Source organism: Tachysurus vachellii, chromosome 18 (assembly GCF_030014155.1).
Source record: "Tachysurus vachellii isolate PV-2020 chromosome 18, HZAU_Pvac_v1, whole genome shotgun sequence".
In the NCBI taxonomy this organism is placed as follows: domain Eukaryota; kingdom Metazoa; phylum Chordata; class Actinopteri; order Siluriformes; family Bagridae; genus Tachysurus; species Tachysurus vachellii.
The window spans coordinates 2,086,659-2,111,097 of NC_083477.1; the positions used below are offsets into that span (position 1 = coordinate 2,086,659).

Consider the following 24,439-nt stretch of genomic DNA (forward strand, 5'->3'; position numbering starts at 1 on the left):
GGATTTTTTTGCTCCAAGTCGGATATTTGGTTTGCCAGGTTTTGAAGTGCATCACATTTACGTTGGCCTGCAGTGGGATGTGAACTCCGATCAGAATGAATGAGGAAAATTAAATTGAGTGACTGAGTAAAACAGGTTCGGTAAAACAGAGCGCAGCGGAACATGCAAAGTCTTTATTGAGAAGAATCAGTTTGCCCATTTTGTTCGGCAGTGAGCGGAGGTTTGTCAGGTGAATCGATGCAAGCGCAGTTCTAAATCCTCTCTGTCGCAGCTTCACTAGTGCACCGGCACGCTTCCCCTGCTGGCGTCTCCTCCATGTACCATAGAGTGCAGCTGCTCCTCCAACTAAGAGTTCCGGGTTTTTAAAAACTAGTGAAAAAGTGTATGGTGTGAACTGCCTGATGTTAAGCAGTTCTTCTTTAGTGTGTCACAGTAGGGTAACCAAAAACACAGACAGTAAATATAAAGAAAGTACTAGAGAGAGTCGTGCCGAGGCTGCAATCAGTGGCGCCATCTTGGCCACAGCTGTTAATATAATATATAGTTCAATAGTTTCATATAAAACTAATTACCTGAGCAAGTAACACCAGCATCTTCACCATGGTCACAGTCGACTACGCCAAATCCTCTGTGAGTGCACTGTGTGATGGTGCTTTCATTTCCAGAACACTGAACATCATCCAGCCATATTTCACCACTTCCCTGACCAAAGTGGGCATGGTAATGAGCAGTGACAGCTTTACCACATCCAATCTGTCTACACACCACTTTTGCATCATCCAGGTCCCAGCGGTCGTCACACACTGTTCCCCACTGGTCATTATGCAGGATCTCCACTCTACCAGAGCAGGAGTCTTTGCCACCAGTGAGACGTATTTTACCGCCATCTAAAACAAACATCAGAATGTATGTTCATGTTAATTAATCAAAATGAATCTTATTACTGTATAGAATATTATAGCATTTGACCTCCTATGAATCCATTTCTCTTCAAATTCAGTTCATTACTATTTAAAAAAAAACACCACCTCATCTCTGTTCATAGGTTAACAAGTTTATTTATATGGACTATTATTGCCGCTCCAAAGAGAGGGAGAGAAGAAAGAAAAGCTATGTAAATATACACAGCCTGACCTCTCAGACTGAGTTAATATATGAAATGACAGAAGGGTTTTATTGATACATTATTTTTGTTTGTAGCAGTTAGCTTGAGATATAAAAAGAAATAACATTAGAAACAAACTAAGATGTTCAGTCTAATAAATAATTAATTTAAATATCCTAACAAAATTCAATACACAGTCCCAGTCGAACAATCAAATATGTGTTAGGTATCCACAGTAAAAAAATGTAATGTGGCTTTATCATGCAAATTTTACACATTTTTCTAGAAAATGACTGCATTCAAGGAAAAATATTTAAGCCTGATAAGTGCAGGACACAAAAGATGTAATAAGAAATGGCTGTTTAAATTTTGTAAAAAGATGTACACGCACAGTGAGACATGTCTAGACTAGACTAGCCTTCACTCCTCATGAATAACACTAAACACTTCATACAGTGAAAACCCCACAATACCTGCTGTACTGGAGATGCTCTGATCCAGGTGTCTAGACATCACAATTGGCCACAAATATTAAGGTAACTTATTAAAGTAACTCAGACCCTTATGCTTGCCTGTTTTTCCTGTTTCCAACATCACCATGGAGAGCTGACTGTTCTAAAATATCTCACCACTTGGCTGGTGCCAATTTAACAAGATAATAAATGTTATTCAATTAACAAATTACTAATGCTGTAATTTCTATATCAACTCATCTGTAATGTAAATAACAGGACTCAAATTAAATGTTACTCTAAATAAATAAACTGTATGATGCGTCTTCTGTTAACTAATCAAAGAAAAATCATTGTTGCAAGATTGTTATTGTATAAACCACTTATAATAATAATAATATATCCTATAATAAAAATAATAATCCTGTAACAGCATTCACCCCTAGCTTTAGTGCATGGCAAACAATAAAACAGGTGTATTTTTCTGTATAATATTTTAGCTCTCCAATCTGAATGGCAAAATGACAGTATATACAAAATAAACATAACACTGTAGCTTGCCCCCAAACAAGGATGAGACTTTTACTGACGGTTTTATGATGTTTAATTCTTTATGAACCTTAATCCATTCACCATATCACCAACGTAAGAGTTGAGATGTATACAAAACATGCAGATTGTCGTGCAGATACACACGCCACCACCTGCACCAGAACTGCTCAGTCAAAAAATGCTCACAACGCCTTCTCTTTGCTCCATAGAGGTCCACCTTTGGGAGGGCACCAGGTGGGGGCAGAGTTGTGTTGGATTTCATGTGGAGCAGGTGGTTAGGGGTAAGTGGTTCCAAGCTGTCAGGGTTGTTAAGGTTGTCTACAGTCAGTGGGCGACTGTTGACTATGGCCATAGCTTCATAGAATAAAGTCCTTAGTGAAGCATCATTTAGTCTACCATGCGCAAGTGACAGTAGTATTCAATACACTTCTGTCAGTACTTATATGGAGTTCCCACACTCCACCTGCGTGAATGGAGTGAGGTACATTCATCACAAAGTTGCACTGGTTTTGAGACACAAGTACTGAGTCTTTGGGTGTCCAGTTCACTTAGGGCAGCTTTAAACTCATTCATTGCCCCAACAAAGTTTGTTCGATGATCACATCTGATTTAGCGAATTGTACCTCTGATAGCAATGAAACACCTTAATGAATTAATGAATGTGTCAGAGGATAGGTCCTCTAATAGCTCAATGTGAATGGCTCGGGAGCAAAGGAAGTGAACAAAAGTCCATACCGCTTATGTGTTTTTCAGCCTTCTGTAGTTATGAAAGGGCCAAAACAGTCCATACCACAGTATGTGAGTGATGGAGAGGGCTCTAAACGATCTGCAGGTAGGTCACTCATTCTCTGACCCTCCGGAGCCTTGCAGAGTCTGCGACAGTTGACACACTGGCAGATGAAAGAAGCAACGGTTCTGCTCATACCTGGGATCCAGTAGCTGCTGAATCTGATTTCATTTGTGGTGAAGCCTTTTCCATTTTTTTTTCGACATTATCGTGACAGTGAGCTATTAAGAGTTTGGTCACAAGATGTTCCTTTGGAATCACAATAGGGTGTTTAAGTGTCTTTGATAGAAGAAAGTCTCCCTCCGCCCTTGATGAGACCGTCCATGTCCCTGAAAATGTCTGAGTGGAACAGTTTGTTGTGATGTGGGAGCTGGTTGCCTTTGTTTAATAGTTTTATCTCTTTTCAATATGTTTGTTTTTGTACATCCTGAATGATGATGTGTACTGTACCTTCTTGGTCACTCACTGTAGCCGGCCCACCTGATTTGACTTTCTTGGCCCTTTCTATGAGACGTGCTACAGCTTTGATTTTGGACCATGACGAGAACTTGGACAAACATTCTGCATGGCTGAATGTGTCTGTAACTTTGGTTAACACTGTCTGTGCTTTTCCACTTCTGGATCTCCAAGAGACAGTTCCACTGTCTACACTTTGTGTTGTGGGCAGGTCCCTCTCCCAAAGAAAGGAGGGGCCGGTGAATCAGTTAGATGAAAGAAGCTCAGTGACAGATTTACCCCTAGATGCAATATCGGCTGGGTTCTCTTCAGATGGCACGTAAACCCATTGCTGAGGGTTTGTACTTTGGCGAATCCTTTGGACCCTATTCGCTACAAAGGTATGAAAACGACATGCCTCATTGTTTACGCAGCCCAAAACTACCTTAGAATCTGTCCAGAAATACTCTGATTTGAGCGTAGCAGAGTTCTCTCAACATGTTACTAATTGAGACTACAGCTGCAGTTAGCTCAAGTCTAGGGATTTTAGTCACGGGCACGGGCTCGGGCTTTGGCTATTACCAATGAACAGTAAATCTCCTCTTTAAGCTCTCTGAAACTAGCAGGAAAGTCACAGCAAGTTATGTTTACCTTGTCTAAGTTGACAAAGGCACATTGCCAACTCTCCCACCTTGGCCTCAGTTCTTCTGGCAGAGAGTAGTCCCAGTTGATACCTTGGTGACACATCTCCTGCAGGATACTTTTTCCATGAAGTACATATGGCGCCAGGAAGCCATGGGGGCTGTAGATGGATGCAACAGTAGATAAGATGCCTCGACGTGTTGCTGGTTGGTATTTTAAAGTGTTGTCAAATCTGAAACAGTCCCTTTCAACGTTCCATTGGATGCCTAAGGCCCGTTCTTGTGGCATGTCTTTGAAGCCCTTTGTTTTTGTCTCTATTGCATGTTCAGGTGGCGGGATCCTTTGTAGAACAGCACGGCTATTTGAGATAAATTTCTGTAGATGGAGCCCTCCTTATAGCCCTCATATCTCTGTGGCCTCTTGTGTGAGCTATATTGTCTTTTCAGCTGTGTCTGTGCTTGTGACTCCATCGTTCACATAAAAGTTCCTTTCCATGAACTCAGGTCCTACAGGGTGTGTGTGACAGAGTTCTTTAGCTAAATACCTTAGTCCGTAATTTGCACACCCTGGGGATGATGTCGCACCAAAAAGATGTACCTTCATTCTGTATACCCGTGGCTGAGTCTCCGTGTTGCCGTTTTTCAACCACAGAAAACCCAGGTAATCTTTGTCGCAACGCTGAACGTGAAACTGGTGGAACATCTCTATATATCGCTCATTAGAGCAATAGGATGACTGAACCGAAGGAGGATGCCTGTTAGATTGTTAATCAGGTCTGGCCCTCTGAGAAGATGATCATTTAGACTCATACCTTTGTGTTTGGCTGAACAATCGAACACAACACGTAGTTTGGTGGGCTTTTTTTCCAGAAGTCAACCATTGCAATGCAAAAATTTCAAAATAAAAGACAATCGCCTTTCCTGTAACAAAATATACTTATGGTTATTTACAAACACTGATGACAGTCATAATATAAAACTAATTACCTGAGCAAGTAACACCAGCATCTTCACTATGGCTACAGTTGTTTACTCCAAATCCTCTGTGAGTGCACTTTGTGATGCTGCTTTCATTTCCAGAACACTGAACATTATCCAGCCATATTTCTCCACTTCCCTGACCAAAGTAAGCAATTTGATGAGCAGTGACAGCTTTACCACATCCAATCTGTCTACACATCACCTCTGCATCTTTCAGGTCCCAGTCATCATCACACACTGTTCCCCACTGGTCATTATACAGGACCTCCACTCTACCAGAGCAGGGGTCGTTGCCACCAGTGAGTCGTACGTTATCTAAAACAAACATCAGAAAGCATGTTGATGTTAATTCATCATAATAAATCTTATTGCTGTATATAATATTATAGCATTTGACCTCATACAAATCCATTTCTCTCATTTCTAATCCTTTATCAATAAAGAAATCTGCATTATATTATTAAATGTAACTCAGTATTAACACCTTTCAAATTCAGTTCATTACTATTTTTAAAAAAAACACCACCTTGTCTCTGTTCATAGGTTAACAAGTTTATTTCTATGGACTATTATTGCCGCTCCAAAGAGAGGGAGAGAATAAAGAAAAGCTATGTAAACATACACAGCCTGACCTCTCAGACTGAGTTAATATATGAAATGACAGAAAGGTTTTATTGGTAAATTATTTTTGTTTGTAGCAGTTAGCTTGAGATATAAAAAGAAATAACATTAGAAACAAACTAAGATGTTCCGTTTAATAAATAATGAATTTAAATATTCTAACAAAATTCAATACACAGTCCCAGTCGAACAATCAAATATGTGTTAGGTATCCACAGTAAAAAAAAATGTAATGTGGCTTTTTCATGCAAATTTTTCCAGAAAATGACTGCATTCAAGGAAAAATATTTAAGCCTGATAAGTGCAGGACACAAAAGATGTAATAAGAAATGGCTGTTTAAATTGACTCAATTAAAGATTACTTTGTAAAAAGATGTACATGCACAGTGAGACATGTCTAGACTAGACTAGCCTTCACTCCCCATGAATATCACTAAACACTGCATACAGTGAAAACCCCACAAGACCTGCTGTACTGGAGATGCTCTGATCCAGGTGTCTAGCCGTCACAATTGGCCACAGATATTAAAGTAACTTATTAAAGTAACTCAGACCCTTATGCTTGCCTGTTTTTTGTATTTGAACTTCCACAAATAGTAATTAATATTCTATAACAGCTTTATAATAATGTATTTGTAATTGTTACTCTAAATAAATAAACTGTATGATTTGTTTTCTGCTAAATAATCAAAGAAAAATAATTGTTGTCAAACTGTTATTGTATAAATCACTTAAATAATCCTATAACAGCATTCACCCCTAGCTTTAGTGGATGGCAAACAATAAAACAGGTGTATTTTTCTGTATAATATTTTAGCTCTCCAATCTGAATGGCAAAATGACAGTATATACAATATAAACATAATAACACTCATGACAAAGTCATAATATAAAACTAATTACCTGAGCAAGTAACACCAGCATCTTCCTTATGGCTACAGCTGTGTTGTCCAAATCCACTGTGAGTGCACTGTGTGATGGTGCTTTCACTTCCAGAACACTGAACATCATCCAGCCATATTTCACCACTTCCCTGACCAAAGTGGGCACTTTCATGAGCAGTGACAGCTTTACCACATCCAATCTGTCTACACACCACCTCTGCATCATTCAGGTCCCAGTAGTCATCACACACTGTTCCCCAATGGCCATTATACAGGATCTCCACTCTGCCAGAGCATAAGTTGTAGCCACTAGTGAGTCGTATGTTAGCGCCATCTAAAACAAACATCAGAATGGATGTTCAAATCAAATCAAATCAATCAAATCAAATCAAATTTTATTTGTCACATACACATACATACAGGGTACGACATGCAGTGAAATGCTTTATGCAACTGTCTGGTATATAAGAATAAAAAGGAATGCAATTTAGGATAAAAAAAATAAACCAAAACCAAAAGGAGATATATAATAAAAAAGTACAAACTATATAAAAAAAACTATATAAAAACAGTATATAAAATATGAAAATATAGGTGGAGAAGTAATGTATATACATATGCATAAATATACATATACATTAGTGCTGCACGATTAATCATATCGCAATCGCGATATCAAGCCTGTGCGATTATATGACGCAAAATGCTGCGATTTTATGAAATAAATAAATGCATGTGTGGACATGACAACCCATTCTCTCTGAAAGCTGTTTGCCTATTTCATACACTATACCGCTAAGGCCATCCTTAAAAATATCCTTGTTTGCCGTAACCTGACCGACCCTGTCAATTTAGGACCGACTAAATTATTATTTTTTTTTTGCTTTAAGTCCGACCGACTTGCCGGATGTAAATTTGCGTTAAGACAGACCTTTTTTTTTTTTACTCTTCAAACAACTAATACAAAAGCAATAAAATAATATTAACGGGTTCAGGCACCATAATACATTTAAAATGAGCATCAAAATAAGGTTTGCAATGATGCGCCCGAAGGCACGGGATGAAGACCCAGTCAGTGACGTCACGATATGCTAATTTGTTTAAAGTCATAGCAATGTTAGCGCAGCAGCGGCAAACACAAACACATCAACAATGGCGGATGTTGCTTTACTGTTAATGTTCATGGCTTTGTGAACCTACATTAACACCCAAACACGGCGAATCCAACGTGTACGTGCAGCTCCATGTAATCTGTATAAACGGAGGTTGTCATCAAGAAAGTACATAACGTTATTTTATCATTAACACAGAAAAAAGTTAGCCTTAGCGTGTAGCTACTTACTATCATGTGTGCTGATAATGTATCATATCGCCGTAAAGTAAAAGTGTATTAAACTTTAGTATACTTAAGGTACATTATCAAAAGCGCTAACAGTAGCCCCGCCCACAGCCCCTGACACAAGCGGTTCTTAAGTCTAGACCAGCAGCGTTTTGGTGCTACTTAAGAACCACTTTTCCTGGTTCAGAGCCGGTGCACTCAAACGGCCCCTGTGGAAAAGGGGCATGAGAGCTTTTAGCACTAGTGGTAATGTTGTATCGAATCATCGCTCCTGTCTGAAACCAGACAAGGTGGATATGCTTGTTTTTTTGGCAAAGAACCTCTCAAGTGATAAGTAGAGCTTTTTAGAAAGAGGATTTGTAAGTACCAGTTTGTTGCTTTGTTTTTGTAACTGCAGGGTTCCTACAGGTTTCCTCAAGTTAAATTCAAGTCTTTTTAAGACCTTTTTAGACCATTTATATAAAAAATTAATATCTATTTCACGTCCCTACCAGGAAAGAAAAACAAAATCCTTGAATTTGTGTTCATTTATTTTTCAAATGTGGAATGGGTAAAAGATAAGCCAAGCAGTGTGAAAAATAAAAACATTTCAGTAGGCCTACAAGAAAGTTTGCCGAACAATGTTAAGTTGTTTTTTAACATGAGCTAGCTACTTATTCCATGCTGGGAATATGGGGAACTGAGAGACCCCTGAACAATAAACATCGAAAATCAGAACTCAACAATAAATTAAATTAAATTAAGAAAGACAGTCAACTCCTTAGCTCTTCACTCAGGGCAGCAATGTCTTTATCAAGGACAGCCAGTTCTGTCAACTTCTCCTTATGGCCTCCCCGCAAGAGGTTGGACCTGGAGATCAGGTCAGTGTTGGTGTGGACCCAAAAGCTGTGCGCAGATCCACTCTAGTTGCGGCCATAGCTGGAGGGTCTGCAGCGCTAGCAGCAAGCTGGCTAAGCTCTTGTTGCCACTTTAGGCACATTAGCAGATAGCTGGCAAACATTAGTTGGTTGAAACACGCAGGCGATGTAGGAGTTTGATTTTGTCCATTGAGAGCGTTAATGTGCTTGGACAACTTGGCATGAGACTCTAATGCCTTCATTCCCATTGTACTTAGCTGAATCCTTTTTTTGTATATGGTGCAAAAGGCCTCAAAAACGTTGTTGTCCACTGGTTTTAACCAATGACGAAAAGAGTTTTTATCCAGCCACGCTTCATTAAATTTACATTTCCCCATAACCTCAGAATGAAATTGGAAGCTAGCTAACGTAAAAACAAACTTTAAAAATATAACTGCGTGCATCAGCCTAGTGTTAATTTTGTCACCTATTTTTAATTTAGACCTATTCATTCACATATCTTTTTTTGTTAGTCAGGTTTTAGTCGACTAAAAGTCTTTTAATTTTAGTCTAGTTTTAGTCAAAAAAATTGTAGCTTGACCACATCTGGAATCTATTGTAAAAATAAATACAACGAGGCCTCATTAAATGCAATAATATCAGGAACACAAGTGTTATAGTGGAAATAAATAACTTAATGAAAAGCCTAAGATCAAAACTGTAGGTATGTATATAAATTACCAACTTAATGCAAGTTATACATGGTATTGCACACACCATTATTGATGATATTTGGAGCAATATTACATGTAATTGTTAAACTTGATTCCCTTACATATACATTTGTTTTTAAGCCTAATTATTCATTTTGATTATGATGTGATTGTGACAGGGGGGTGGGAAGAGGTTTCAGGTTGGGGGTGCTGAGTTTTTTCTGTCACCACTTTTGAATAAGAAACAATATCAAGGCTATAAAACTTGTCAAAACTCCGCGAATCACAAAAGTATCAGTGAGAAGTATCATACACTCGGACTTGACTGCACATCACATTTTTTACTTTATTGATACTGCTTTTAATCGTAATGCAAAGACCGGTCATTGGGACATAAGCTGTCATGTACAATAAAAGAGCCTGCGCAGGGACAGGAAATATAATTTAACACAAAAAGCTGCCTAGATGGTGGACCTGCGCTCAGGACTATTTATTTATTTATTTATTCATTCATTTATTTCTTTATTTGAGCGGCGTGTGGACGAATTCTTTCTACACACACACTATTTTATTTCTTGATAACAGACCGCTGCGAACTATAATACACCGTTGCCATGAAAAACAGTGCGTTGCCATGGACACACAGGATTCTAACCGTAGAGACGGAGCACAGTATTTTCTTTAGAGGAAGCAATACAATCGTTTTTAAATCAATAAACTCCTTTTTAAATCATCATTTTGAGTCAAATTATCGATTTATTCGGTAGGTAGCAATATAATAAGCGGGGTCCGTTTCGCGGACCTGTAACTTGAGCAACAGCGAAGCCCCGAACTCGTGCTGAATATTTTAAAGGCGTAACAGCTGATGAAAAAACAGAGACAATTGTAGACGAAAATGAAGAGAGATTTTAGGTTGTTGACGAACATATTTCGTCTCGTCTCGTCTGACGAAATTAACACTACGTCAGTCAACCTTTCCTGTGGAATGCTGAGATTTTCATTGATTTCTCGTGCTTCTCCTTTGCTTGTTGTGTTGTTGTGTTGTGTTGTAGTCTATGGCTGTGGTGTCGTAGCACGTGATCTTCCTTTACTAAAGGCATCGCGTGTTCGCAGTATTTTGTACGGTGACCCGGGGCTGCGTTGCGTTCTCAATTATTGGTTCCGAAACTCTTTTATACTACGTCATTTAATTTAAATAATCGTGGTTGACAAATGAAACTTTTGAGGAAAATTACAATATGGAGAAGTTACATACAGCACAATTTTTAAGACCCAAACATCAAAATTGTCAGGACTCTGCCTGGACTTTGGCCATGTGCCTTTTGTTTATGTTTCATGTTCACGTGTCTGCCCCGCCCTTGTCTTTTCCGCCCCGCCTCTGCACACCTGTCCCTCATGTTTATTGATTATTTGGATTATTTAGTTGAGCCGCGTTGCATTGTGCAGTGCGGAATCCTCTTGTCTTCATGTCTGGTTTTGTCTGTGTCCTGTTTCGTGTTTTTTTGGGTTATTAAATCCCGTTTCTGTTAAGCTGTCCTGCATTTGGGTCCGTTTTTATCCCGCGTTCGCTGACAAAAATCCAAGACTTTTTAAAGACTTTTTAAGGTATTATTTCCAAATTAATAAATTCAATGCTTTTAAGACTTTTTAAGACCCCGCGGGAACCCTGTAAATGACAAACAACAGTTTTAGTGGTTTGAACCACACATTTATATCCAAATTCCTTTTTGAACATTTATACAAAAATGTTACGTCCAGGTAAAATATCCCTGTTTGGAAAGAATGTTCAAAATATCTCATTTTCATGAAGACAGAAATTACTTTGTTCTATTTATTATATTTAGCTGTACTATTGAGACAATAACAAGTTTATTTGCAGTAATGCAAAGATGTTATTTTGTAAAAATATTTTAATTTGAAAACATTTTGCATTTGTTTGTTGTTGTTGCTAATTTGAGTTGAGAAATACAAATTTCAGCATTATCAGTAATCTGTGTGTGCATTTTCCTTGAGAACCAAGCAAGTTGACTCATGATACCATTTGTTTTTTATATCACAATCGCATATCGCAATCGCAATATTGACCTCAATAATCGCAATATGACATTTACCCTAAATCGTGCAGCCCTAATATACATAAATGTGTATGGTTTTTAAAGATTGTCCTTAAAGTGTCCAGGTGCAGTATGGTGTGTAAATAGTGTATAAAGTGTATAAAGTGGCACTGTGCTGTGCAAGTTCAGAGTTAAAGTGACAGTGACAGTCCAGAATTAAAGTGTCAGTGCAAAAAAAGGGTGTGCATAGAACAGTGAAGATGGAGAGAATGGCCTGCAGGAAGAAGCTTCTCCTCATTCTCTATGTGTTTGCTTTCAGGGAGCGGAAGCGTTTCCCTGAATGCAACAAAGAAAAGAGTCCATTGTTGGGATGGCTGAGATCTTTTACAATCTTCCTGGCTCTGGTCCGGCACCACGTGCTGTAGATGTCCTGCAGGTCAGGGAGCTCAGTATGGATGGTACATTCAATTCAGCTGATCGCACCACCCTCTGGAGGGCTCACCTGTCCTGCATGGTGCTGTTCCAGAACCAGGAAGTGATGCGACCCATCAGGACACTCTCAGTGGTGCAGGTATAGAAAGTCTTTAGCACCTGAGAGGGTTGTCTGAAGTCCCTTAAGCGTCTCAGGTGGTACAGTCGCTGCCGGGCCTTCTTCACCAGGGTGTTGATGTGACAGGACCAAGGCAAGTCCTGTGTGATGTGAACACCTAGGTACCGGAAACTGTCCACTCTTTCCACTGGGGTCCTGTTGATGTTTAGCGGTTGGTATGACCACTCCTGTTTTGTGCTGAAGTCCACAATCCACTCCTTAGTCTTGCTGACGTTCAGGAGAAGATTGTTCTCCTGGCACCATATCTCTAGGTTTTTAGTCTCCTGTAGGTAGGCCGTCTCATCGTTGTTGGAGATCAGGCCCACCACAGCAGTGTCGTCAGCAAACTTGATGATGGTGGTGGAGTTGGAAGTGGCCACACAGTCATACATGTACAGTACAGCAGGGGGCTCAGAACACAACCCTGGGGGGCTCCAGTGCTGAGGGTGAGGGTGGATGAGGTGTGTTTGCCCACCGTACGGCCTGTGGTCTGTCTTTCAGGAAGAGGTGACTTAGAGGTGAGCATGGAGGGAATTATGGTGTTAAACGAAACAAACAGCATTTTCGCATAATTCCCTTTTCTGCAGTCCAGGTTGCTCATCGTGGTGTGGAGAAGATGAGCAATAGCATCCTCAGTAGAGCGGTTCTGGCGGTGCGCAAACTGTAGTGGATCCAGTGTGTCTGGTAGTGATGCAGTGATGAAGTCTCTGACAAGTCTCTCAAAGCACTTCATCACTATTGAGGTCAGAGCTACAGGGCGGTAGTCGTTGAGGCAGGCGGGCTGGGGTTTCTTTGGGACAGAAACAATGGTGGACTGTTTAAAGCATGAGGGGACAATAGACTGTGCCAGTGAGAGGTTGAATATCTAAGTGAACACCAATGCTAGCTGGCCAGTGCAGGCTTTCAGAACCCGACCTGTGATGCCGTCTGGTCCTGCTGCCTTCCTGGTATTCACTCTCTTGAATGCCCTCCTTACGTCATGCTCCGAGATAGTGAATGTGTTTACCTCTCCAGCTCTCTCAGCATGCATGCTGTTTGTGCCCCTAGCACCGCTAGCGTGGTTAGCTGCAGCCTTGAAGCGAGTGTAAAAGGTGTTTAGCTCGTCTGCCAGAGAAGCATCCGCATTCCCCATTCTAGAAGCAGGTGTTCTATAGTCTGTAATGTTCCTTAGTCTCTGCCACAGGCTCCTAGAGCCACTATGTTGGAACTGTGACTCTAGTTTCCTTCCGTAGTGCCACTTTGTTTCCTTCATCGCTCTGCGCACAATGTAATATGCAGCCTTGTCCACTCGTCCATGTCCCGGGTGGCGAGCCCCGTGTTGTAGGTAGCGAAGCGGGATCTCTAGTGTGGCTCGGATGGTTTTATCCACCCACGGCTTCTAGTTGGGAAACGTTCTGATGGTGGTTTTATGTACCGTATTATCTGCTAGTCTGTGACTCAGGGGCGTAGATTACGCGGGGGACGCGGGGGACATGTCCCCCGCACTTTTTATAAAAAGTAAATTCGTCCCCCTCACTTTTTTAGTGGAGAGTTGTGTTCACCACATGTTGAGGTTTTAATGGAGCAATGTATATAAATGCAGAGTGATTTAAAATTCAAAGTTTAAGATAGTCTATACATGACGTTCACGGCAATCAGTCACTCAGTTGTCACGTCATCATCACGCGCCCCCAGTACTGTAGCTCGAGTCGCACCCGCGGTCCAGCATTCGGTTACGATGAGCTCAAAGCGGCAAAAAACGCTTCACTCCTTTTTTATAAAAATGTCAAGCAGTGTAAGTTGGCATATGGTCTCCGAATTGTGTTGCACAATGTTTAGTAACTCTGCCGGTTGCTCTTGTTGAATAATGAGCAAGTTTTAATTTAAAGGATTATAAGGAAAAATAGCTGCTTTAACAAACGTTATATAAACACTTTTATAACGTCTTTTGTTTTAACAAGTGTGTTATCAAAACCCTTAAAATAAGAATAAAGATAATGTTGAACTGAGATTTTACAGCATGTTTAACTGCCAATTCCACATAATATCAAGTATGTGTCACTGTATGTACACGACAGAGACGAGGACGACGAATAGTGACATTAAAGATGTCATTTTAATAATAAGGAGCAGGTAAATCACACATACATACAACGTAGTAAAGACCATAACCAACAATGAGTGAAGACAGTGGTGATGAGTATAAATAGAGTCCGGGTGAACAGACAGGTGAAGACGGGAAACAAACATGGTGGATGACGGGGTGCAAAGGATGATGGATAATGTAGTCCGGTGAATGAGGGTAGATCACAGGGGAAACGTTACAGTATGCTGATAGGTACAATCTTTATTTAATGGGCTGCTCTTTCATTATTGCACTAATTTTACGTTTTTATGTGTTGTCAAGAATGAGCAAGAAACAGACAGCATACTGTAGGTTTGTCAGGGCAGATTCAGGATGTCACACAAGAAGCTTTACAGGTGAGAACATGTGGCTTTTAAGGGTACTGTCCCAGTGGCAAGCTGTTCTATTTCTTTTTTTCTTTCCGTTTTATAATCATATATAATCATAACGCATATAAAGCATGATTAAAAAAAAATCATGATTAAAAATAAAACCTGTCATTTACACAAGGGTTAACTGAAAAAAAAAAGATAACACTAGACATTACGTCCCCCCCACTTTTTAAATGATGGCTACGCCCCTGCTGTGACTGTTCTAATATATCTCACCACTTGATGCCAACTTAACAAGATGATAAATGTTATTCACTTCACATATTAGTGGTCTTAATGTTTAAATCACTTAAATAATCCTATAACAGCATTCACCCCTAGCTTTAGTGGATGGCAAACAATAAAACAGGTGTATTTTTCTGTATAATATTTTAGCTCTCCAATCTGAATGGCAAAATGACAGTATATACACTATAAACATAATAACACTGATGACAAAGTCATAATATAAAACTAATTACCTGAGCAAGTAACACCAGCATCTTCCCTATGGCTACAGTTGTGTTGTCCAAATCCTCTGTGAGTGCACTGTGTGATGCTGCTTTCATTTCCAGAACACTGAACATCTTCCAGCCATATTTCACCACTTCCCTGACCAAAGTGGGCACCGTGATGAGCAGTGACAGCTTTACCACATCCAATCTGTCTACACACCACCTCTGCATCTTTCAGGTCCCAGTCGTCATCACACACTGTTCCCCACTGACTATTATACAGGATCTCCACTCTACCAGAGCAGGGGTCGTTGCCACCAGTGAGTCGTATGTTATCTAATACAAACATCAGAAAGTACGTTCATGTTAATTAATCATAATGAATCTTATTACTGCATAGAATATTATAGCATTTGCCCTCATATGAATCCATTTCTCTCATTTCTAATCCTTTATCAATAAAGATTTCAGGACTTTCACGTAATGAATAATAATATAATCTGCATTATATTATTAAATGTAACTCAGTATTAACACCTTTCAAATTCAGTTCATTACTATTTTAAGAAACCCACCACCTCGTCTCTGTTCATAGGTGGCTTTTTCATGCAAGTTTTACACATTTTTCCAGAAAATGACTGCATTCAAGGCACAATATTTAAGCCTGATAAGTGCAGGACACAAAAGATGTAATAAGAAATGGCTGTTTAAATTGACTCAATGAAAAATTATTTTGTAAACAGATGTACATGCACAGTGAGACATGTCTAGACTAGACTAGCCTTCACTCCCCATGAATATCACTAAACACTGCATACAGTGAAAACCCCACAAGACCTGCTGTACTGGAGATGCTCTGATCCAGTTGTCTAGCCATCACAATTGGCCAAAAATATTAAAGTAACCTATTAAAGTAACTCAGACCCTTATGCTTGCCTATTTTTCTGGTTCCAACATCACCATGGAGAGCTGACTGTTCTAAAATATCTCACTACTTGATGCCAATTTAACAAGATAATAAATGTTTTTACATATCAGTGGTTTTAATGTTTTGGCTGATCGGTGTATAACAGCTCAGAAACCCACAGCTGTCACAACCAGGAGGAGGGAGACAGACCTGTATGCAGGATAGCTTCAAATACATAGGGTTTAATAACTAAAAATACATAACAGGAACAAAGACGACAATTAACCAGTACACAGGATGAGGAAACAATAAGGTAACACAGACGATACTTAGACACTGATTCCGCCCTTCCATCGGCAACGCGGCACAGTTAAGTACACATAACAATTAACGATAGGAAACAGGTGTGTAGAGATGGCGAGGAGCTGAGTCCTGACAGTACCCCCCCTCGAGGCGCGGCTCCCGAAGCACCATTGCCGTCTTAATGACAATCCCGACGAGGTCCGGGGGGGCCCAATGGGGGGAGCAAGGGACACGCGAGGCCGGTGAGGGGAGGAAGGCACATGGCGAGGCAGGTGGGGGAAGCAAGGCACACGGCGAGGCCGGTGAGGGGAGGAAGGCACATGGCGAGGCAGGTGGGGGAAGCAAGGCACACGGCAAGGCCGGTGAGGGGAGGAAGGCACACGGCAAGGCCGGTGAGGGGAGGAAGGCACACGGCGAGGCCGGTGAGGGGAGGAAGGCACACGGCGAGGCCGGTGAGGGGAGGAAGGCACACAGCGAGGCTGGCGGGGGAAGCAAGGCACATGGCGAAGCAATTGGGGGAGCAAGGCACACAGCGGCGCAGCCAGAGAGGGCTGAGCGATGTCTACAGCCCAGCTGAAGGGCCGAGCAACGTCCAAAGCCAAGCTGAAGGGCAGAGTGACGTCCACAGCCAAGCTAAAGGACCGAGTGCATCCCCCGATGCAACGCGGCCAGACACACGTTGTCAGGAATCAGCCCGGACTTTGGTCATGTGCTTTTTTGTTTACGTTTTATGTTCATGTGTCTGCCCTGCCCTTGTCTTTTCCTCCCCACCTCTGCACACCTGTCCCTCATGTGTCATGATTATTATTAGTATTTAGTTAAGCCGTGTTGCCTTGTGCAGCACAGAATCCTTTCTTTTGTCCTGGTGTCTTTTGTTGTTGTGTCTCGAGTCGGTGTCCATGTTTCGTGTTTTTTGTAATAAACCCCGTTTCTTTTTAAGCTATCCTGCATTTGGGTCTTTTATCCCCGCGTGTCTGACACACGTCTTGACGATCAGAGATAAGAGGGAGGGAGGGCTGGAAATATCCTCCGCCACGGACCGGCAACACCCCCCGCAGATGAAGTGAGGCAACGTCCTCTTCGGTGAACCGGAAACGGAGCAACATCCCCCACCGGATCAGGTACGGGGTGATGCCTCAGGGCACCAAAAAAAAGGGGGGGGGCAATACCGGGACGGTGACACCCTCCGCAGCACAGAAATGAGGGCGACGTCCTCCTCGGTGAACCGGAAACAAAGTGACATCCCCCACCAAATAAAATGCAAAGCGATGTCACCAAAAAAAAAGAAAAATGGTCCCGGATGACTGGAAGACTGAAGGAACAGTAGGGGGAAGGGGGAGGAGTCCAGGAGGGGGAGAATAAAGACAAAATGCTCCCAAAAAGCCGGTCCAGGTTGGAAGCTATCCTGCTGGGTCCGAGTTTGGCGGAATCATTCTGTCACGACCAGGAGGAGGGAGCCAGACTCGTATGCAGGGTTAGGGTGTATAGGTTCAAATACATAAGGTTTAATAACTAAAAATACGTAACAGGAACAAAGACAACAACTTATCAGTACACAGGACGAAGAAACAATTTGGTAACACAGACGATACTTAGACACTGATTCCGCCCTGCCATCGGCAATGCGGCACAGTTAAATACACAGAACAATTAACGATAGGAAACAGGTGTGTAGAGACGGGGAGGAGTAAACAAAGACGGGGCAGACACGTGACCAGGAACAAAAACAAATGCACATGGACAAAAGTCCGGGGCTGAGTCCTGACAACAGCACTGTTGAACTTCCACAAATAGTAATTAATATTCTATTACAGCTTTATAATAATGTATTTGTACTAATGCTGTAATTTCTATATCTTCTCATCTCTAATGTAAATAACAGGACTTAAATTAAAAAGATATTCCACATAATTAAATGTTACTCTAAATAAATAAACTGTATGATGTGTCTTCCGTTAACTAATCAAAGAAAAATAATTGTTGTCAAATTGTTATTGTATAAACCACTTAAATAATCCTATAACAGCATTAACCCCTAGCTTTAGTGGATGGCAAACAATAAAACAGGTGTATTTTTCTGTATAATATTTTAGCTCACCAATCTGAATGGCAAAATGACAGTATATACAATATAAACATAATAACACTGATGACAATGACATAATATAAAACTAATTACCTGAGCAAGTAACACCAGCATCTTCTCTATGTTTGCAGTTGTGTTTTCCAAATCCACTATGAGTGCACTGTGTGATGGTGCTTTCATTTCCAGAACACTGAACATCATCCAGCCATATTTCACCACTTCCCTGACCAAAGTCAGCATCCTGATGAGCAGTGACAGCTTTACCACATCCAATCTGTCTACACACCACCTCTGCATCATTCAGGTCCCAGTCGTCATGACACACTGTTCCCCACTGGTCATTATGCAGGATCTCCACTCTACCAGAGCAGGGGTCGTAGCCACCAATGAGTCGTATGTTAGCGCGATCTAAAACAAACACAGATTTGTGTACACTTAATTAAGGAGTGTGGTGGAAATTTCTAATCTAAAGATGTTCATAGGCCTTGTCCTTCTATGCTTTTACTTTATATGCGTAATGACCAGAGACTGACATTGTTATCGGTTGTTTTCTTAAGATTATGACAAGGGCAGTAGGAACTGGAGACGAGTTGTCGGGAATTAGGCATAAACAACGTCCAGTAAATCTTCTAGTAGACCTTCTAGCAAGCCTTGGCCCGGTCCAGATTAGCTTGATCAGGAGATTTTGAGCCAATGATTGATGTTTTGCATTTACATATCTTCTGTACTTGAGTTCTGTCTATAAAATCTTAATGTAATCAATGATCGTGGCCCTTCATCTCTCAAGCTATATGCGGAGTGTTGGGTCCTGCTGCGCAGTTGAGCACAATAAATTGTGAAACCTTTTTTACTCTTGCATGTGTCTACCAGTGTGATACTTTATACTTTAAATCTCTCAAACCTCAGAACTTACACGACGTAAGAAAATAGAAATGTTGCTAAAGACACCTACTTTTGTCTAATGCACCTTTGAGCAGTGGTGGCTCAACTGGTTAAGGCTCTGGGTTGTTGATCGGAGAATCGGGGAGCATAGGGGCGCTGTATCATAGCTGCCCCTGCACTCTGTGCCCCTGATATGTGAAGAAAAGAATTCCACTGTGCTGTAATGTATATGCGGCGATAATAAAGGCTTCTATGCCCTGTTCTATCAATATCTATAGTTTATAGTACTTCAAAGGCTCAAAAAGTGCTAATGTGACCTGGGCAGAAGGTGAGTTAGATGTCTGATCTAGAGAGTAAATTAAATGGATTCAAATGAAAATTAGACTTACCAGCCAGCAGAGAAGCTCTAAGAACACCGACTGTAGAGAGAAATAAAGAGGAGGAAGTTCATGAAACCAGTGATGGAAAAACCAAAGCTGTCTTTTGTTTAATAATCTTAGTAGTAGTAGTAGTAGTAGTAATAATAATAATAATAATAATAATAATAATAATAATAATAATAACAACAACAACAACAAACAACTCCAGAACAAATTGGCACCATTCATAAAAATTTTAAATGGGTAAATGTTAGAACACACTATCCATTTTATTAGAAACACCTGTTTCTTTAGGCACCTGTTTATTTAGGCAGTTATCCAATTATTCAACCATGCAGAAGAAGCACAATGCATAAAAAACACAGATACAGGTCAAGAGCTTGTGACCAATAGACCATCTGATTTCTTTTTGCCTAATCTTTAATCAGTTTGTGTGAGTCTGTACTCTTATCCTGTTGTAGCCCATTCACCTCAAGGTTTGATATGTTGTGCTTCTTGAGCTAGGGCGGCATCAGCAGTGAGCAGGAATTTGTCCACCCAAAGTTTTTTTGATTTTAAGGGGGAAAAAAATTACAGAAAATAACAGCATGATTTTTGAATTTTTGTTAAGTTTAAATTCAAATTCAATTTATTTGAATAGCACTTTTAACAATTCCCATTGTCTCAAAGCAGCTTTACAGAAGTATAATATATATATATATATATATATATATATATATATATATATATATATATATATATATATATATATATGTACATATATAATGAAAATAAATATATAAATACATACAATTGAAGATTAAAATAAATTTAAAATTATTTATTTATTTAAAATTTAATATACCATAAATCCATCCTTATCCCTAATAAGCAAGCCGGAGACTTCAGGTAAAAGTAAACCTGCTTTGTAAATGTCTTCATCTGTAGAATATCTTCACATTAAAATAAATATTTAAATACTGGCATCATCCAAAGCATAGTAAAAAATTTATATATTGAAAAATAGAAACATAAATTATTTAAAAAATAATCCCAAGTTATATATATATACATATATATATATATATATATATATATATATATATATATATATATATATATATATATATATATATATAAAAAACCCAAAGGATATACTTCACACATGTAAAATGTGGAAATTATACAATAATATTAATCACAAGACAAACGTATTGATATAAAATGTTGAATTTACCGAGCGTTAAAGTGAGGTGAAGATTCAGCATCTTGGTCCTTAAGATGTAAATCAGTTTGATTCTAATTACAATGTTCACTGCTGCTTTCTTCTCACAAGGAATCTCATGACGTAACGACAACCGATGTTTTATGTTTCTTCACGCAACCAAAGAGGTGGAGTTTATTTATGGTCAGTTCCTGTTAAAGTGAGTCAAAAAACGTTTTTGCTGCATATAAAAATTTTAAAGTTTTTTAACAGCCCAAAAGTTGAAGTCAAAAATATCGATTCTAGATCTGATGTAAATGCATATTATATTTTTCTAGTTATATAAATGTACAGCTTACACAACTGTAATATACAGATCTTACTAGGTTTAAAGATTGTTGTCCGTTGTGTGACCTCAACACATCCCACACAACCATCACAAACTTTAAATAGAAGACACACGCAAGACTCTGGTTGTCTGTCCTTTATTTTATTCTCCGCAGCAACGATGATCGTATCTGAGGAATACATCAAAATGTATTATAATACAGGGTGAAAACAGTTCAGACATAAACCACCGCAACAGTGTCAGCCATTTTCTGCTGAACTACATACAACTTGTAACAATTCCATATTAACAAAATAACAAAAATAAACATGAAAATCACATACCTGAGGAATGCATCAAAATGTATTATAACACAGGGTGAAAACACTGCAGACATAAACCACTGAAATAAGAAAAACATAAAATAAAAAACTCACTCTCATTAAAGGTAATTGTGTGTTTTCCATTTAGTCATCTGAAGCTACGTAGGCCGCAGAACATTAATTTGAAAAAAAATTAAACTTTAAATTTTATGACAAAGTTTCCATCAGACATATAAACCCATCAACTCACTGTACATTTGTTGATATAATCACTACAAATGTTTACATTGGAAAAACTCATATTAAACACACTTACCACCTTTATCTCCTAAATTACCATAAACGGAGGGAAGAGAAACACGCTTACAGCAGTGTCAGCCATTTTCTGCTGAACTACGTACGCGCGCAAGGAATAAATAATGAATGTCTGCAATGAGTTAACCACTAGAGGCACCAAAACACCATTTGATTTAATTTGCACTCTAATTTCATGTAATTCAACACCATGAATATAATTGTCACGATCAGCGCACCAGCCTCGCTTCCCGACCAACAACGGAGAGAAGCATCTCCGGAATATTAACCGTTTTCCGGACTACAACTCCCAGCACCCATCGCGAAGTCTGATTGCTGCGCCACCTGTTTCCTATCAGCCAGCGGGTATAAATACGAACGAGTAGCGCAAGTTTTTTTCACTCACAGTCACACACAGAACAGCTCTCTGTCTCTCCCTCAGTCACTTGGGTTTGCGGGTCTTTTCCGTTAACGTTTAGGGTTTCTTCAGCTTTTTACTTCTGGTTGTAACGTTAATAATACGTACTTACTAACCAGTAGAGTTCTGGTAAACGTGGGTTCGTTCAGACGTGGTGCTTGCTTGGTAGAATGCGACTCGCATTGCGTCTCTGCCTGTCGGAGATTTTTTTCTTTTTTAAACCTTCAGTTGTCTCTAACCAGTAACCAGACACTGCATGTCTGACACGTTTTTGCTGTATTTCATAAAAACATAAAGGTAGTAAGCTAGTGTTATAAATATTACAAATTAATTATTAAGCTACACACACTCACACACACACACCTGGTGTGGAAATAAAAAAATAAAAAAGAACCAAAAAAATAAAAAAAATCACACTGATCATAAAAAAATTAAAAGTTAAAAAAGAAAGTTATGTTGTTCATTACATTTTACTTCATAATTGCACTGCATTGTTTTGTTTTCATTGTTGCAAAACTTGTTCTGTAATATAGTTTGTTTGCTATCGTGATCAAAACCATTGATCTGAAGCTCAATCCTGATGCTGTCCTGTAAATATTTTTCTAATCAGCAATAAATATAACAATTTCTGATCAACCCATATCAACCCATATCAATTGCATGCTTAAAATAACATACCGGTTAAAGCCCCGCCCGTTTAAAGCCCCACCCACTCCGAGTACAGATACAGATACAGATAATTCATATGGTTAACAGATACAGATACAAATACAGATAATTCTGTACTCGCTCATCCCTAGTCCATATGTGTTTGTGTTGTGTCGTGAATGTGAAAACGAACTCCTACCTCCCCGGTCAGTTCTAGCCACTTAAAAGAAATAAGGGGAGAAATCAGGTCAGTTGGAAAAGCTGCTCAGTGTGACGTAGTAATGATTGAGCTCATTACTATTCATGAGCTCTCCCACTTGAGACCGCGCCCACAGAATTCGTGTAGCTCAGTGAGTTTCCTATACAGCAAGGATGGCTGAACGTCAACGGGCTTGTGAAGAAGCCATTCTGCCGCAATTCAAGGTGATTGTAAACAAATTTCCTCTAGCCTAGGCTACTTATTGCGCTGGGTGAATGAATAGTCATGCTCTCATATCCTATCCGTTAGCCAATCGGAGCCAAGCAGCATAGCTCATTTGAATATTCATGAGAACTGGCGCAAATCGAGCTGAGTCTTCCTGCAGGCTTTCTATACCACACTAGAATGGCTTGAAACAAGGTAACCAAGGCATTATTTCCACAAAAAATGTTACAGAGTCCATGATAAACTTCAGACATTACCACAAAAGTAATGAAATACGTGTGGCAGGGCACCTTTAAGAAGGGGGATGTAAACATATTGTATATGTTATACATATGAGGTTATGATGACATCTAGTGGTCATCTGATACAATGACATCCAGAGTCATGTGTGTATGTTTTGTTACTGAAGTGAGTAAAATAAGGTTATGTGAAGGAGCATCAGCTCGTGTTCATTTGTCTGTCTAAAGAACATAACATGGTGTCAAAATAAAATAGAGTAGAGGAGAGTAAAGTCGAGTACAGGAGAGGAGAGTAAAGGAGAGGAGAGTAGATGCACCACACCTTTAACAAAATAACAAAAATAAACATAAAAATCACATACCTGAGGAATACATCAAAATGTGTTATAACACAGGGTGAAAACACTGCAGACATAAACCACTGAAATAAGAAAAACAAAATAGACAAACTCGCTCTCATTAAAGGTAATTGTGTGTTTTCCATCAGACATATAAACCCATCCGACTCACTGTACATTTGTTGATATAATCACTACAAATGTTAACATTTGTAAAACTCATATTAAACACACATTTATCACTTTTATCTCCTAAAATACCATAAACAAAGGGAAGGAAAACACCCTTACCCGCAGCAGTATCAGCAATTTTCTGCTGAACTATGGTAGGCACGCAAGGACAAAATAATGAATGTATGCAATGCATTAACCACTAGGGGCACCAAACCACCATTTGATTAAATTTACCCTCTAATTTCATGTAATTCAACACCAAGAATACAAAGCTCTCAAGTGTCACGCATTGAGAGTGACAGTCCCTCATGTCGGTCTTTTCTCACGCTCTCCCACCACACATTGTATTTGTCACGCAGAAAAACTTACTATTTCTCATATATTTAATAAGCCGCAGCGCCCAAAATATATCAGTCCGCACCACTCTCTATGGAACCGGGCAGGAACCAAGTGCGTCTCACCTGGATCTCTTAGTCGAGCCTGACACTTATCAGCCAATCAAAAAAAGAGGCTACACAATAGCCAATCAGAAAATAGCACTATTGTATCTGGATAAGATTTAACGCAACAACCAATAAAAAAAAGCAGATCCT

The 24,439-nt window shown here is 39.6% G+C and overlaps 2 protein-coding genes across 2 annotated transcripts in view; both read right to left on the reverse strand.

The window, feature by feature from the left end:
* rpl23 (ribosomal protein L23) overlaps positions 1 to 24,439 on the reverse strand; it is a 279,577-nt gene that overhangs the window by 44,678 nt on the left and 210,460 nt on the right. The window lies entirely within an intron of this gene.
* Positions 2,542 to 23,786, reverse strand: LOC132861508 (scavenger receptor cysteine-rich domain-containing group B protein-like). The gene is made up of 9 exons (XM_060893066.1): positions 23,697 to 23,786; positions 21,333 to 21,391; positions 21,044 to 21,178; positions 20,694 to 20,872; positions 19,487 to 19,516; positions 6,478 to 6,792; positions 5,028 to 5,268; positions 4,023 to 4,313; positions 2,542 to 2,572 (listed from the first exon to the last, which is right to left on the reverse strand). Exons 4-9 carry the CDS (start codon positions 20,722 to 20,724, stop codon positions 2,542 to 2,544), a joined length of 939 nt encoding a protein of 312 aa, XP_060749049.1. The 5' UTR covers positions 20,725 to 20,872; positions 21,044 to 21,178; positions 21,333 to 21,391; positions 23,697 to 23,786.